Consider the following 16,822-nt stretch of genomic DNA (forward strand, 5'->3'; position numbering starts at 1 on the left):
TTTAAAGCAACAGAATATACAATGGCACTTTATACCTGCTCGTTCTCCACACCGCGGAGGTTTTTGGGAAGCCGGCATTAAGGCAATTAAATTTCATTTAAAAAGGGTTGTAGGCAATGCACTGTTTACATATGAAGAAATGCTAACAGTATTGGTACAAATCGAAGCGTGTATAAACTCCAGACCTATAACCCCATTATCCAGTGACCCAAACGACTTTTCCCCGTTAACCCCTGGACACTTCCTAATAGGACGCAGACTCACATCAAACAGTGAACCAGATTTAACATTAATTAAGGAAAATCTCCTCTCACGATGGCAAAGAGTTCAACAGGTGACTCAACATTTTTGGAAACGGTGGAGCAAGGAACATCTGAACACACTCCAACAACGAAACAAGTGGCGTCAACGATCACAAGAAGTTCTACAAGCAGGAACTCCCATCCTCCTAAAGGAAGAAAATCTTCATCCCCTGTGCTGGCGTATGGGTGTCATTCTCGAGGTACACCCTGGACCAGATGGACTGATACGAACAGCAACCATCAAAACATCCACAGGAATTGTGACGAGAGCCACGAACAGGATATGTCCCTTTCCGACCGAAGATTTTGAACAGGACCGTTCAAAGGGGGGCAGGAATGTACAGGACCGACCTGTACCGTTAGTTTAGGTACCTGACCAGGGAGGACCGCACCCCACCACCCTCTCTTAAAAAGCGAGACGCATCCAACAGATACGACAGATACATCAGATCAGTCAAACAAATTCAAACAGACATAACCATTTTTATACAATCATTTACTTATACTTTGTTAATGTTATTGTTTGGAAGTTATTAAATATTTAAAAATCAACAATTCTTTTCCTGCGGTACAACGCCGCAACACAATCGTTCAAAACTATTAGGCCACTGGCTAGTGAAAGACAAATAGTCAAAATCTTTTTTATTATTTAAAATAAATGAGATCAAAGCTGCACCTTTTGGGCCCCCATATCTTCAAATCTAAGAGGTATAGAGTTTTTTAATTATTTTTCTCGTTATTTTCTAACATGAATTGACATTACCTCATTGAGTTGTTCCGCGAATTTTGGGGCACCCAGTACACAGTTCCGAGTTAAAAGTTTGGAATATTGGCGCTACTTATTTTCTTTGGCCTTCGGCTTTTCGAAAAGAATTCGAACACGTCAATTTTATTTATTTGAAAGAAACATTTCCAGATCATTTAAATTTTTTCGCCTTTCCATTTCTGTGCTATGACGTTTACGCCATTTTCTTTAAATGGCAAGTTCCGATTTTTTTCAGATTTGGAAAGACCATTCAATTCTGATTTATGCCCATGTATATCAAATACGACATTCAAATTGATGATTCCTCAGATATCTATCGATTTTGAAATGTGAAAACATGGTAGCCGTAAAATTCCAATTTTACACCGAAATTTTTACAAAAAATAATTTCTTTGTAAAGTAATTTTGATATCAACAAATTAAAAGATCAAATTGACAGAACGTTCAAAATGCATATTTTTTAAACCAAAAAATCTTAAAAAAAAAAAACAAATCTTCAAACAATTAAAAGTTTTTTGAACTCAGAACAAATATTTTAGAGTTTTAGACCAAATTTCCCATATTTCATCCACCATTTTTTTTTCAATTGTTCAACAGTTGACCGACTGAGGCAAACCCTGATTTTGAAACAACTTAATAAAAATTCTATTGGGGTGGATCGTGAGACTACGCAGGTCACAACTTTCAAAAAAGTGAATTTTGAATTATTTTAGTGTGTTGATATCAAAATGACTTTGCTGATCTTGACATGTGGATATTCAAACATGAGCCTCATTTTGTTATTGAGGAAATTATTGTTCGTGAAAAAAAAATCTCTGATATTCAATTAAACCAGTTTCTTTGAAAATTATGTCTACATTGTTGAATAATCTTTCCAAATACTACGTGAAGAGAGGATTTTCTTGCGAACAGAACACTTGACGGTTTCCTTAGAAATTATCCATCTGGCAATCACGTTCAGGAGTGACTTTGTTGAGTAAATTATCATTTCCTGCTGTATCGAATTTTTTCAACAGGAACCATTTGTTATAAAAATGAATATCTGAAAAGCTCGCCGTATTTCTTACTCTAGCATTAAATTTTCAACAACCTATCACATTTTATTAACGCTCTGTTTCCTCCAATGCGGATACATACACTTGATAGTTTTTAGTAGATATTTAAACAGCAGTTACAATTTTTCAATCCTCAATCTTACCTAGCACTTAACGTCCGCCTAGTGTAAACAGTCGAACAATTAGCGCATAATTTTATGCGAGAGTCGCGATAATAAAGTACGAATCGGCACCGACCACGACGAAGTAAATCTAACAATAAATTAGTTTTATCTAATTTAGTCGTCGCTTAGAACACGTCCAACGTGGTAATTATGTGTAAACGCGATATAATAACAGATCTGATGTGATTTATCGTCCATCTTATAGGTATAATCATGGCACAATCTCGCGACCACTTTTAAAGAGGTCTCGCCTCTGGTCACAAAAAGGCCATGCTTATCGGTGGGAACCTCCGGCCGGTCCTCGACTTCGGTAAATAATTAATTTTTCGGCGATAATGAGAGACACGCAAGTCGATACTGCATTTAACTCCCGCCGGCTCCGGCGAAAAAATGGACGATAATAGGAGATGACATCGTGCAAGTGGTATGGAGAACAACATTGGCATTTGACAACGATCCTGATTTAATGCCTTATTGTTCCGGAGCAGTGAAGTGGTCAGGGCGTGAGATAACGTCATTTCCTCTATTCTGCACGCCCGATTATGCGGATACATCTTGCAAAGAAGGCACCAAAAGGCGTTTAATAGCGGCGCTCGCGAGATTTTTTTCTCGACGTCCAACAGGTGTTCATTACCATCGCCAGCCGATAAAAGAACTCGACTGCTAACACCCATCGGACTTTGTTACAATTGTTGTATTGGTGTTAAGTCACGAGCGAAAAATTTATAGAATAGGAAGGGTATGGCCACTGGCTAACTGTCAATAATAAATTACAGTAGATATCACTCATTTAATTATACCTTGTCCGATGTGCTTGCATATTTGTTATTATGGCATTAAAGATGTGGCGTTCCTTTTTTAAGTGACGTCTCCGCCATGAAATTTCCTGTTACTAACAATTTACATAAGATTTAGCACCGTTATTAAGTCCGTTTCCAGTAAAATACGGTTTTTCGTTATTTATGTGCAATATTTTTCCAATTGTGCGTTTATCGTAATTATTACTCTGGCGTGGACATGAATCTAGATTTATGCTCGATCGTACTCACAGAGAGAGATATCTTTATTAGCTACTTTTACCCCATGCCTATGTCTCATCAAAGTCGCCTTTTGCAATTTAACGGATGTTCTAGTGTTAACAAAAGACCTTTTTTAGACACCTGTAATGAAAACGGTAATTTTACGTACTCACAAACGGACGAAAAGTAACTCTTTTTCGGAGGCTGACCGTGGCGCCATCTGTTGGTCTGCTTAGTAAGTTAACAATGAGACCGGCAAAACCAATAATTGTCCTGTCACCATAAATTATGTAAATAAATAATTGTAGATATTGCAAATATGCACTTTGTAAATTTCTAGTTTTGTTGGCAAGCTGATAAAAAATACTATGAAAAAATTGTTATAATGTATTAATAAATGTATCTATTTGAAAAAGATAGATACAAAATAAATTTGTAATTGTTCCAATGATGTCTTTTGCTTTGTCCTCGCCTGTTTTCAAGCTTCGGCTGCGCCTCGGCCAGAAAACTCAAACTTTGACAAAAAAGATGCACTTTTTGGCATTGATACACAAATAACTATTTTCAAACAGGTGTTACATTATTATTAAACCCAACAGTTTAACTTATGAATTAATAAGAAGTGAAGAAGATGGCGTTGAGCAATGAACATAAAACATCATAAAGTTCTACTTCAAAAATGGACAGACAATTAGCAAGTCGAAAGTTGCTTGCAAGAACTTAGAGGACGCTTACCTGGAAAATGCTTTCTACAAAGGACTTGCTTACAGGGTAAGTCAATTTAGAGAAACCGGCAGCGGAAGAAGAAAACGACAGGAATCGCAAATATCCCTGCGATGTTATCGACGATGTGAGATATTGATTGGAAGAATAAGAAAAGAAATTTTTGAGACACTTCCGCCAAGAAATCAATTCGTCTGTTGAAACTCTTCGCACTATTGTCAAAAGAGATTTGAATTGGCACCTACGAAAACATCAAGTGTAGAAGCTTGAGCTACTGCCACTTGGTTGTAAGAAGCATGCTGCACCCTGTGGACGGTTTTTGCTTGGTTTCATTTCAGACGATATGTAAATTTTCAAACTTTCCATTTTCAAAATTTCCGTTTCTGTACTTTACTGTGGTGGTTTAGATTAACGTTTCTATAAATTAAACAATGACTCTCTATAAGCCATAAATTCAAATGAGAAGTTTTTTACACATGGTAGATGATTAAATTTTTGTAGATGATACCCGGTGGTTATATATATTATAATTACAAACGATGTATATTGTAATGGGCTAGATGTGATATTTAAAAAATCACCCGGTTTTTTTTTTGAAAAATGTTTAGCAGGCAATGCTTATGTAATAAATCTTGTAGTTGCCTCAAAGCTGGTGGATTTACTACCGGTAACTTTTTCCAGTAAAGAAATTTTCTGCCATTAGCGAGTAAATTAGACCTCATGCTGGTTGGTAACATGATCCACCGCAACGTAACAGCAATTAGCTCGTGTTTTGGCGTCCGCGCCGATTTTTTAACACTTCTTTGATGTATATCCAAAGAAAACAATTTAAATTCCTTCCTGACATTATACACGATATGTGTATAATATTTCATTTTATCGGTTATTAGTTTCCTACACTTAAATATATTAAAACAGACACGTGTTGACTCAGTACAATTTCCTTTGATGCGAAACGACTCCAACTTCCGTTTTAGACTTATCAAGTTAGCATTAATTAAATGTTCCCAAATTTTTTCACGGTCCCTCACACTAAAGCAAAATTTCGAGGTCACTTCCTGTGTGTCGGCAAGCATGTCAAGGCCTCAAACGATAAACTTCCTGGTGGGCACTTATCACGATTTACAACTTTACAACTTGGACCTTATCTAAAACATGTACGGCAGATATGTCAACTAAAAATAATTGTCGTCGAGGAAGCACCTTTGTGGTTATACGGATGTCCTACTAAAATGAGTGGGCAGAAAGCGATCAAAATCAAATAATTAGAAGAAATTTTACAAGACAAATTATTTAAGTTAATTTAACTTAATAATGGTGAATAAATAACAATTTATTATCTACGACCGGGCAATATACATACTGTGCGGTAATAAATATTTTACTGCACACCGTGCGGTAATGTAAACAATCAAAATAATGTTAAAAAAATAAAGATGCTAATTATTAACATTTGGTTCTTGGGTTTCCCGGACGAGAACTGAAATGATGACTTACTTTGGTACTTCTGTATCTGAAAACAGGTCTTCGTCTTCGTAAACTTTGATTTTAATCAGTGCCTATTTCCACTTTGTCTTTGAACTGAATTTTTATTTGGTAATTGTTCACTTTAACTACTTCTGGAATTTTTTTCTCTCTTGTTGTGGTTCAAGGTCGCGTCAAGGTCGCGCCAATGTCTTATTATAAGTAAAGGGTAAGGAAAATTCATTTGCACAAGGTTTGAATGGTGGGAAACGATCTAGGAGGACGCCCTGAAGCTGTCTAGCCAGAAAAAACGCGAAAATTCCAGAAGTAGTTAAAGTGAACAATTACCTTTTATTTAAATAAAATGTGTCGATTTTAATATGTACTTTGAGTGGTCGTCGATAAAAATTTTGACGCGATACGTGGGATATTACTCACACTCACATTATTATCGCAATTTTGTGATTACACGAATTCTGCCTAGAGCGTAGGGTCTCATTGTCCACACTTCACACGGCTTGCAATAATGATGTCTATATCCCACTCGTTGCTTAACCAATTTATCAGATACGTTCTCGTATTTTCTTGGTTAAAATATTATCATGTTATGTATTTTGGGATTAAAAAAGGAATCAATAAATCTCAAAATTCTTACAAAGAGAGTTAAAACGTCAAGATTTTGCTTGTTTTGAGTATTGTAAATTTGAAAAATCCGCTTTTAAACAGTCATCCTACGCATCAATAAATCTGTTCCGATAATAAAGAAGCATTGGTCGAGCAAATTATCAGCTTATGTGAACGTGTTGGTTTTTTTGTGCGCGACTTAAGAGTTAATCCCTCTCTACAGAGAGAAATTAATTTATGAGACACGTAATTATCATTTCATGCAGAATCTGTCTTGTTAATAAGTCCGGCTAATTTATTGAATTAAATGAATTTATGGGATTATTCATAAACTCCACGAATTTATTATAACACATAACGATTTGTTTCGTGCAATAAAATTAAAATAGCACATTCCAATTAATTGTAGCGATGCTCATTACGCACTGGCGTAATAAATAAGTTAATAAACGGGAGTTACGAGACCGTAAAATGCCGAACAACGACACTAATACGTTGATAATGTTTGAATAGAAGTTATGATGGCAATAAGAATATGAAGGAATTTAATCACGGCCACTTTATTAACGTTAAGAATTTATTAGACGGTTTACACCGCACATACAAAAAGTGTTCGTGATTTCGCTCCGGCAGCGGTCATTCCGGTTAATTACCGACGTCTTGTAAAATGATAAAGGGCTCCCTTTATCTGTTTACGTTTCGTTCCTTTTGCTGTCAGGTTCAATTAAAGCCTGCTTAGAGATACTGCACGGATCTCGCATCCCGAACAAGTGTTTGTATGTTTAATGAAGTGGCGCCTCGCCCCTGATGTATCAAATAACTCATATGCTAATGAAAAGAAGAAATCCCACAACGCCGCATGCAAGGCGCTACCCGGACGATTGCATCTATTATACAGTAGGTTTATTCTGGTGGTAACTTAAGAAGAAATAATCTTTGACCATGTTAAAATTAAAAATCCTGTTGGTGATGACTACAAATTACCATTATTCACAATTAAAGTGGTGAGAGAGAGGATAATGGATTCAGTTAAAATGCAGTTGTCTATATTACTATATTTCAGCTGTTCCAAAGCGCCACGAAAGTATTTCCTTTTTGACGAATAGTAAATGAAATTTGACGAAAGTAAGATGTCTTTCAAAAAAATTGTGGTCAATGGTCAAGTATTTCGTGAAAAGGATGTGTAGGACGCAAGACCTAATAAAATTTGAGAAATGGGTTTTTATACAGAGTGATCAACAAGAAAACAAATCAAGAGTGTTACCTCACCTGTTGTTTTATCGAAACGTGTATCTTACCTTAATCGTACACATATGTATACCTGCTAGTTACACACGGTCGTTTTATTGGTTGCCTACCTCTCAAAATCGAAATCGATTTTTTTTTTCAAGGTTAACATCAACACCGTTGCTTTAAAACTGACGTTTCTTTGACATTTCACCGAAAAATGTGCTTACCAGTGGCGTCGCGTCGCACTTATTTAGAAATAAATGAGTACAATATTGAGTATGTACAAGAAAATGGTAGATTTTAAATCTTCCAAAATCTGATCAACAAAACATCAAGGTAAAAATATCAAACGTTTTGAATTTTGAAAAATGTAAAATAAAAAAAAAAATTGCCATTGCGTATGTTGTGGTGCGTTGTGTTTGAAGTAAAGGTAATAATTTCTTCAGCAGTCAATTCTATAGCTTTATATTTAGACGAAGTTTTTACATTTTCATTTATTTTTAGTTCGCCGCATGTAAACTCCGCAGAGTTATATCAACCTGCAAATATGGTGGGCGTAAATGAGATGTTGACCCACCGTTTCACTTTCTTATGAATAAATTACAAATGACACAAACCATGACTACATCCGTGTGAGGTGCATGCAATGAAAATGCAATTCCCGAATTCCTTCGCTCTTATTATTCATCGCACCCAAATCCCGAATAAATCCTGAAACAATTAATCGAATCGTACAACTTCGTCTTGAAAAATTGCGGTCTGAAACAAGCAACAGCAGCGGCTCGTTTTTAATGGGGCATCAGTTTCCTGTCGTGTTTTCAGGTTTTCATAAAAACAAGAAAATGTCATTCTTGTTCCAGACTAGACGTCCGTGTAATTTAAACCGCCGTAAAGCTCTTTAACGGCTGCAGGATGTAATTTTACGATTTATTAAATATGAGTAAGGCAATAAAATGTGTGCCACACGCAATAATTTCGCAATAAAAAATCGACGGCACCAACGGAGTGTCGCCGATAAAAAGGGACAGGTGTGGATTTCACACCTGTCGAGGCTGTTGGAAAAACGCGAAGAGATTAGGCCCCCTTCAGACGAACTGCGCGACCACACTTTGATATCTGGGAAGAGATTATAAATTATCTCGTCTCGTATTCAAACGCGGTCTCCTCTGTGGTACTGAAACAAGAATAAATTCCCAATTTTCCGCGCAGTTGATCTCGGTAATTCGACAATCAGATGGTCGGCCGCGCATTTATGTTTTGTCGTTATTTTATTGCATTGTTGCCGGTGGGCCTATCATTTTTCACGGCGAGGATGAGACGAGATTGATTTTTTTTCAACAAAAATCGATGAAGGGGCATCCTGGTGGCAGCACACGACGATAACAAGAATGAGGAGCGTTTGTGCCGAAGGACTATCAATTTTAATTTATGAGGCGTCAAACTTTCTCTCGGTTTGAAAAAGTGAAGACAATCAATGACGAGTTCATTCGATTTTCTGGTTTCAAGGGTGGCATTGATGCATTATATCAAAGACAAATCAGAATGGACCTACGAAGAAGAAATAATGAACTTCAAGCGCAAAAGATTTTAAGTTTGTACCGTTGAGTACCCAATGAAGACATTATGAGGGTGGTGAATGGAATGAAATTGAACGCTGTGGGTTAAGATGGTTTGATTTGAAACACTTAAAAAAAGCTTCTAAAAAACCGAAATAACGAAATTATTATCCAATATTTAAACGGTGCCACTGTGGTGTAACACGAGTCGCCCATGTGCATGGATGACAGATGTCAAAATAAAAAATAGCAAGATGGCCGTTGAACGTTAAAAAATAAATTTTAGACTTTAGTAGACTTTACTACTTCATATGATTGAACCTTCCAGTACTAATAATATTGCAACGAGACAAATAGGAATTACTGGTGCCTCAAAATTTGAAAAATGTAAAATTGTCATTTTACTGTAACTGCAGCAAAATAAAATAAATGAGTTCATGTCCCGATTTTTTTTTTGTGATCCGCTTGAAGATAAAATAGGTAGTATGTATATGTATATCATTCAGAGTAGAAGATCTTTTTGTGCCTCGCCCTGTTGCAACCTCGACTTTGTCTCGGTCTTCAATCTCTGGGCGTAGCACAAAAAGACTCACTTCTACTCTTAATGATATAATCTACTATTTCGTATGACCCCACTGACTAAATTATAGTAGTTAAAACAAACTAATAAATTCAATATTTGTTCTATTTTTCAGTCTACACCTTTATATGAGGGATATTACCTAAATGAATACCTTCATACGCTTAATACCTACCTCAGCATAGTAAAGGTAAATTAGCAAAACGGTCTCTGTTTGTGTTATTTTAAATTTTGTTTACGCCCATTTTACAAAATAAGCCAACTCATGTAGCATTCTGGCAACATTCTAATACTTTTGTTTACATTAAAAGCAAGCGAGAATATGCATGTTGTTCGGAATGTTTACAAGCATGACTAACCACTTGAATACATAATTCGGTCATGAGATGATACTAGAAAAATACAATTTTTTTCATGAGATGCGATTTTCCGGTTGGCTTCGTTATACGATTCTGTTTGTGTTCCCGTTTCAAGTAGCACCAACATAATTCGATGAATTAGTCGTAATTTAGGCGCCAACAGGGAAAAACGCTTTGTTCCCAGACCTGTAATTTCGTCATTGCTTATTTATCCCGTCTTAAGCCACGCTCGGGGGCATTTTCAATTACCATTACATGATTATTACCTGTTGTAGACATTTATAACCCCAGAATAAACAAATAAATATGCATTAGCGTGAAACGAGTTCAGACGTCACCAGGAAAATGAGGGGTTGTAGCCTTAATGCTTTCAGTACGATGGAAAATCTCATAAAATATGAAAGAGAAATTCAGAGAGAAGTTCGAAAATTAAAAACTATACAGCAGAATGAGGATTAAGCTTGAGTGATGTCATTAGTAAATGAAATGAAAAAATTTAATTTTTGCAAATCATCAAGTGATTAAAACAACAAAAAATGTACCTAATTAGTTGTACATAATTTGAAAAAGATGTCTGAAAAAATTAAATAATTGTTGGTCTGCAAGTTGTGGATAATTAGCAGACTGTCGCCAGGAATCGGTCGGTGTTGTTTGATTTGTTGTATTATTTTGTAATATGTAATTTGTGCCTCAATTGGAAGTGTATTTTAATTAATTCACAGAAGAATATAATATGCGAATATAATATGTAAGTGCTAGAATAATACCTAGAAACCTGTCCCATTAGTTTAATTACACAACTACTAACGGGTTAAATGTAACAATAACATGTATACAGGGTGGGCTACAGAAAAAAAACAAAGGGGAAAATTTCTCCTTGTCAGATGTAAAAAAATCCTTTATAGACAAGTATAACACACCAGTTTCGTTTTAGATGGACCATCCTGTATGAAGATGCAAAATACAGGGTGATTTTGAAAGTTGTGCTTATATTTTAATCACGAGCTACTGGCTTCATGTAGAACTCGGAAAAAATGTTTAAAAAATTCTATGTCAAAAAATAAAATGACATTTATTTTTTGAGCTACAATTTTTTTTAATTGCTTTTAGTCTTCTACGTTGTCAAACAACCTCGTAGGTAAAATTTCGGCACATTTTAAAAATACACCCTGTATATCATATTTTATAAAACGTACACCAATGCGGTTTCCTTGTTTTAAAGCATATTTCCTATAGGTTACTTCGCATTGGCGTACATTTTATAAAACATGATATACAAGGGTGTATTTTTAAAATGTGCCGAAATTTTACCGACGGGGTTGTAAGACAACGTAGAAAACTAAAAGCAATTAAAAAAAATTGTAGCTCAAAAAATAAATGTCATTTTATTTTTTGACACAGAATTTTTTAAACATTTTTCCGAGTTCTACATGAAGCCTGTAGCTCGTGATTAAAATATCTGCACAACTTTCAAAATCACCCTGTATATTATTTTTTGTCACTCCGTCATTAGTACACACAGTGTAATAACAAATCTAAATGAGCTCTTGTGTACCGCGATCCATTAATTAATGCTCATCGATTATTGTCCTAATTAATTGGTGGAATAATTGAATCAGCCAAAGCTTTAATTACACAATTATTCTCTACACCAGTCTTTCAGCTGATCGAAGAAGAAGATAAGTACTAATTACTGAAATAATTAATCACTCCAAATTGCTTCCATTCGTTAATCGTTTAAAAGGAAATTGAAAAACAAGTGAAATTTTAACTGATCTTGTTACTTCGACCGTTTAAAAACGTATTTCATTTAAATGTAATAAAAATGTGGTACAAATATTTGACCCATTTAATTGAATGGTGTTGCCCACTCGAAGACATTTACAATAACATGTTTACGGCTACCTGAATCCCTCACACAGTACTCGTGTAAGACATTAATCAAACATGTTGTGTAAGTTGTTGGTGGCCAGTTTAGTGGCAACATTTTCAAGTCTTGAGCGAGTTTCATGATCTACAATGTCTTTATAACTGGGTCTTTTATACACCAGAGGTGCTACGAATATTACATCTTTGTAATACTGAATGTAAAATAAATTGGAAAGTTGAAAAATGTATATTGAGTGATGCCAAATCATTTTCATACAGATTTCGTATACCTAATAATTATTAAAAAAAAATCACAACTCGATCTTAAAGACACAAAAAATAAAACTATGTTTCCATTCTGCTCTAGATTTGGCTTCCAAAACCTATCAAAACAAAAGCTAACGGGTGTTCATTTAAATTTCTCCTCAAAGTTGGCGCTGAAGAGCCGATTGTGAACGCACCACGGATTACAGATTAGAGCTGTTTAAATCTAACCTCATTTTTTGCTTTGTTTGTGTTTTTACTCTGCAGAATGACAAGTGGTGCGTTTACAATCGCCTCTTCAACGCCAACTTTGAGGAGACATTGAAATTAACACCCGATATAATATTGCCAAGTTCAATAAAGCGGCATTTTTGTACGGTACTCTTGTAGGTACAGCTAAACTTGAATTTTGCTAGTACCGCTCATTGTGGATAACGGGTTGAATACCACATCATCTGATTTCTGCTTGCCGTGCATCCTAAAATATTGTCTTCAAAAAAAGACAACCCCTATTCAGAGTTTAAATGACAATGCTATAGACATGACTCTACTATAGATATTTAACGTAACACAGGAGACACAATTATTGACATTGATTTTAGCACCAAGCTCGAGATTTCCTTGAGATAAATTTCTTTAAAAATGCTTCATTGCATTAACAGCAACTTTATAAGCAATTCACGTAAGTTTCCAGACCTTGCCAAATAACTGTCATGTGTTGTGTAAGTGTGTGCTTGGTATAAATGGATCTTTACAACTCCCAAGATAATGGATCCTGTATTGAAAATTAAAATTATGTTATTACTGTCAAGTCTTTAGAAATTGCAAAGACGAGTCCGGTTTGATTTCTCCAACAACAATATACCGTAATAACGACTGTTCACTAGGCAGTTTTATTGACATTGAGCAGTAAATGTCCTGAAGACTTACTACTGAATAACAAAAGAATTCTTATTTACTGAATAAGTCATTGTATTTCAGTACACAAACCACAAAATATATCTAGAAGCAACGATGATGCACTTTGTACTTGATTATTATCGTTAGCGTTTTGTGGAAATAGTCTCCTTCGATTATTATTGAATCGCAAACATGTTTGAAAATAAAAAAAATTTTATCAGTTCTAATGAGTTTCTACAAAGTTTCTAGTAAATTGTTTTACACCACAATATAGAATCTCTATTCGGAAGTTTAATGGATATTGCTCCTCGCTTTAATTACAAATCAATGTAACAGGCACTTGCCACATTTTCATCGAACAAGTTTCATTAAAGTGGATAACTTTTTATGATTTACTGACGTATTTTCAATGAAAACTTTGTCCAAGACGTTGTTTCATCAGTAATAAAGACCAAGAACAGTTCATATATGAAATTTATCTGCAAAAGCAACCAAAGCAACCAGCGCGCGATCAAAAACAAGACAGTATAGTTCATAAACCTTAACATCAAAATATCAAGGCCCAGTGCAATGAAAAGCTACCATCTCATTAGGCGATACAAATGCGTATTTATTATCGCCGGTCTAGGTTAGTTATAGTCCATTACTCAAAGAGCGCGTAATGATGAAGAGTGCTCTAGCAGGCAATAGCCGTTACATGCGAGTATAATTTCATCATTTTTTCACGGCCCTGAATAAAGTTATTCAATTTTTTTATTTTTGTTCACAATTCTATGGTAGAATGTCTCATTCAATTTAAAAAGAAACCAAAGTTCTCACATGTTAATGACTTGTCGTTGAGAAACTGTTTCTTATTTGATAGTCAACGCTTTACTACAACAAGGACAATAACCATCTTTACAAATGTTTATAGCTGGCAATAATAGCACCTCCAAAACCCCAAAAGTGATGACAAACATTTTCAGCGAAGCTGATGTCGGTTAATTTACGAATCGATTTTAATTTTTTGGAATAACTTTCGGCATTGTCTTGTCTTTATTTTTGTCTGATCTAGTCAGTAATTAAACCTTAAAACTTTTTCCGTCCGTCCTCCAGTCCATAAATTTTGGGAGAGCCATGGCGAAATACTAAAATAAGAAGCTGTCAGCGCACCGACAATATCTCATCATCGATGAAGCAGACCCAGCCCTACAGATTAATCGATAACACTTAATTAATAGATCGATCAGATTGGACAATCCTTCAATCGCATCGATTCTGAGAATAACTGGTCGATTCCAACTGAGCGCATCTTGTTCGAGACCAATCTGGTCCTGATACGATAATAAATTTCGTAAAAAAATCGTCATGACCGACACGTTATTTTTAGAAGGACTGTGATTCATCACGTAGGGCCAGACAATGCGATGAAAATGATAATGGGAAATGATGCAATAAATCAATAATAGATCTCTTACGTGAACAATTGCACTCATTCATGGTTCAAAATTGAATATGTGGACTAACCTCGAATCAGCAGGTCTGGTAACGCAATGTCTCGTCTGTTGCGTGATGCCACCCCCACAGCTTCTCGAGCACGCCGTCCACGGACTCCATGCTGACCACACTCCCACAGTCTTTGGCGTTTTCTTTAGTATACGGTCTCGATACATGTTATGGACCTTGAAAGAGGTAAGTGAGAATCAATACAGACTTCTAGAACAAGACAAAGGAATAGCAGTGTGTGATTTATTACCTGTGGTCATGACCAAACCACAGTTTCAAATTTTACAGGATTATTGCGTTTTAATAGTGGGGTTCATATTTTCGGTCCAATTTTTTAACTATTCCCATATATCACGGCTTAGAAAAATCTATTACTGCAGACAAGTTACATTTGAAATTTAAACATTTTTAATTTATGGACTTCCATAAATTTTGTTATAAAAAGAGCCGGAGTGGAAGTTTTCACCACAGGTCGTAAATGCTCTGTTACCGAGCTTCTTCAACAATTGTGTCCCTTCAACAACAATATTTACGAAGAACTATAAAATAAAAAATGGTTAAAAGAAAATACAATAAAATAATCTTGTAAAAGTTTGGTAGATTTTCTATTGTATAAGTTGTAACTCTTTGTTTTGGAGTAAGTCTGCCTTCCACACAGGGGAATATAATAGGCTGACTATAAAAGGTTATGATTCTTTTTGACGGGTTGGTAATACTTTTGAAAAATTGCTTCGAGGAAGCTAATGTTTAAATTAAATCACTGGCCTGCACAAAAGTCATTTTGACATTTATTGTTAAATGATTTTATACAATTATAAACACTGTTGAGCACATCATCTATTAGATACAACGGCCTATTTCCCAAACGGTTCCATTAATGAAAATGGTTCACAAAATATTCACAACAATTGGCATGTCATCAGTTTCATGTTTTGTATCTAGAAGAAGAAGTATAATATCGTGTTTTCCGAGCATCATCATCACAGCACAATTGACGTGCTACAGGAGCTACACTAGATGTTGTGAACATTTTAAACAATCCACAGATTTCCTTGGGTCGTTTGTCCCAGCAAATAGGTACGGTCGATGGACAAATAAAACTGGGACACTTAAAATTTATTCTATGTTAATCAGACTACTGAACTGTCAATATATTTGTCAGTTTTTATATAATATGTCATACCAAAGTTCACTTATTTGTGATAAAGCCGTCCATCGACTGTACATCTGAATTAACAATTAACCCTTTCCCTTCCCCCTCCAAAATTAATTGTCTTCATTTGTAGACGTCCCCACAAGAAAAATCTCAAAGAAAAATTTACATTTACATCCTTACAAATATTCCTTGGTTTAACAACTACTACATCTTCATTTTATTTCCACGAATCTAATTTTGTCATTGGTACAACGACAATTTGCTTTCTAACGAATTGTGAGACATGATCTTTTTTTTCTGCAGAGGTTTGGTTTCACCTTCTGGTTTCGTTAATTCTGAAAATTATACTACTTGGTCAACATATACCCCACAATGTTATTGACATGCCATTACATCCAATTGACTTTGGTGTTGTAATGTCCCGAAGGAGAATAATTGGCCAATCTTCTTTAATGAAACTATTAACGCTCAAAGACTTCTTCTTGAATCATTTATAAATAAACTCAATGATGTTTAACTAACAAACGGCTGCTTCCAACAAGATTCAGCTACTGCTCACACGGCACGAACAACAATTAATTATTTAGAGGAGGTCTTCTCAGATCGATTGAAGTGTGGGACTGTGGTCAAGCCAATCACCTGACTTGAGTCCTCCTGATTTCTTTTTATTCCCACTTAAAAAACGTAGTGTTTGGAAATTCGATGGACGAATTACAGGAACTGCAACAAACCACGGAAGATGCCATAGCAAATGGGTCCGGAAATGCTGTTTTTAATAATTTTAATAGAAAAGTATGATTAACGTTTGCATCGAGAACATATCAAAAAATGTTACAACCTTTTATGGTCGCTTGATACTCATAAACAAAAATTTAAATATAGAGGGGAAAATAAAAAATGAAGTCTGATGTTTGAAATTATTTTTAATGCAAAATGTTATATTTTCTTCGCTGAATGACTTGCAACGTCATAATTAAAAGTTCACACGATGTCCTTTTTAGTGGCACTTAGCTCATTGACTATTAAATACATAATCCTACCTAATTAAAAATATTTTGCTTTTGTTTATTTTAAAAATTTTACTTATCAACTGTGAATAACACAGAACGCAGAAAGAACAATTTATGGATTATTCGTTATAATTTGCTATTAAAATTATTTAATAGGCACCTACAAGGAAAATAATTTTGAAATTTTGGACCTGTTTAGAAATTATATAAACCAGGTCATCTTGAAGCAATAAAAATTTATTATTAAGTGACATTTCTTTAAGAAAATGGCATCAACTTTACCCTTTCAAGATATA

At 35.1% G+C, this 16,822-nt stretch overlaps 1 protein-coding gene across 1 annotated transcript in view; it reads right to left on the minus strand.

The window, feature by feature from the left end:
- Positions 1 to 16,822, minus strand: part of LOC138124386 (thrombospondin type-1 domain-containing protein 4-like) — a 193,482-nt gene that overhangs the window by 110,099 nt on the left and 66,561 nt on the right. The window contains exon 3 of the mRNA XM_069039413.1: positions 14,382 to 14,536. Within this exon, the coding sequence (XP_068895514.1) occupies positions 14,382 to 14,536 (155 nt within the window). The remainder of the gene's footprint in view (positions 1 to 14,381; positions 14,537 to 16,822) is intronic.

The sequence above is a fragment of the Tenebrio molitor genome, chromosome 2 (assembly GCF_963966145.1).
Source record: "Tenebrio molitor chromosome 2, icTenMoli1.1, whole genome shotgun sequence".
NCBI classification, from domain to species: domain Eukaryota; kingdom Metazoa; phylum Arthropoda; class Insecta; order Coleoptera; family Tenebrionidae; genus Tenebrio; species Tenebrio molitor.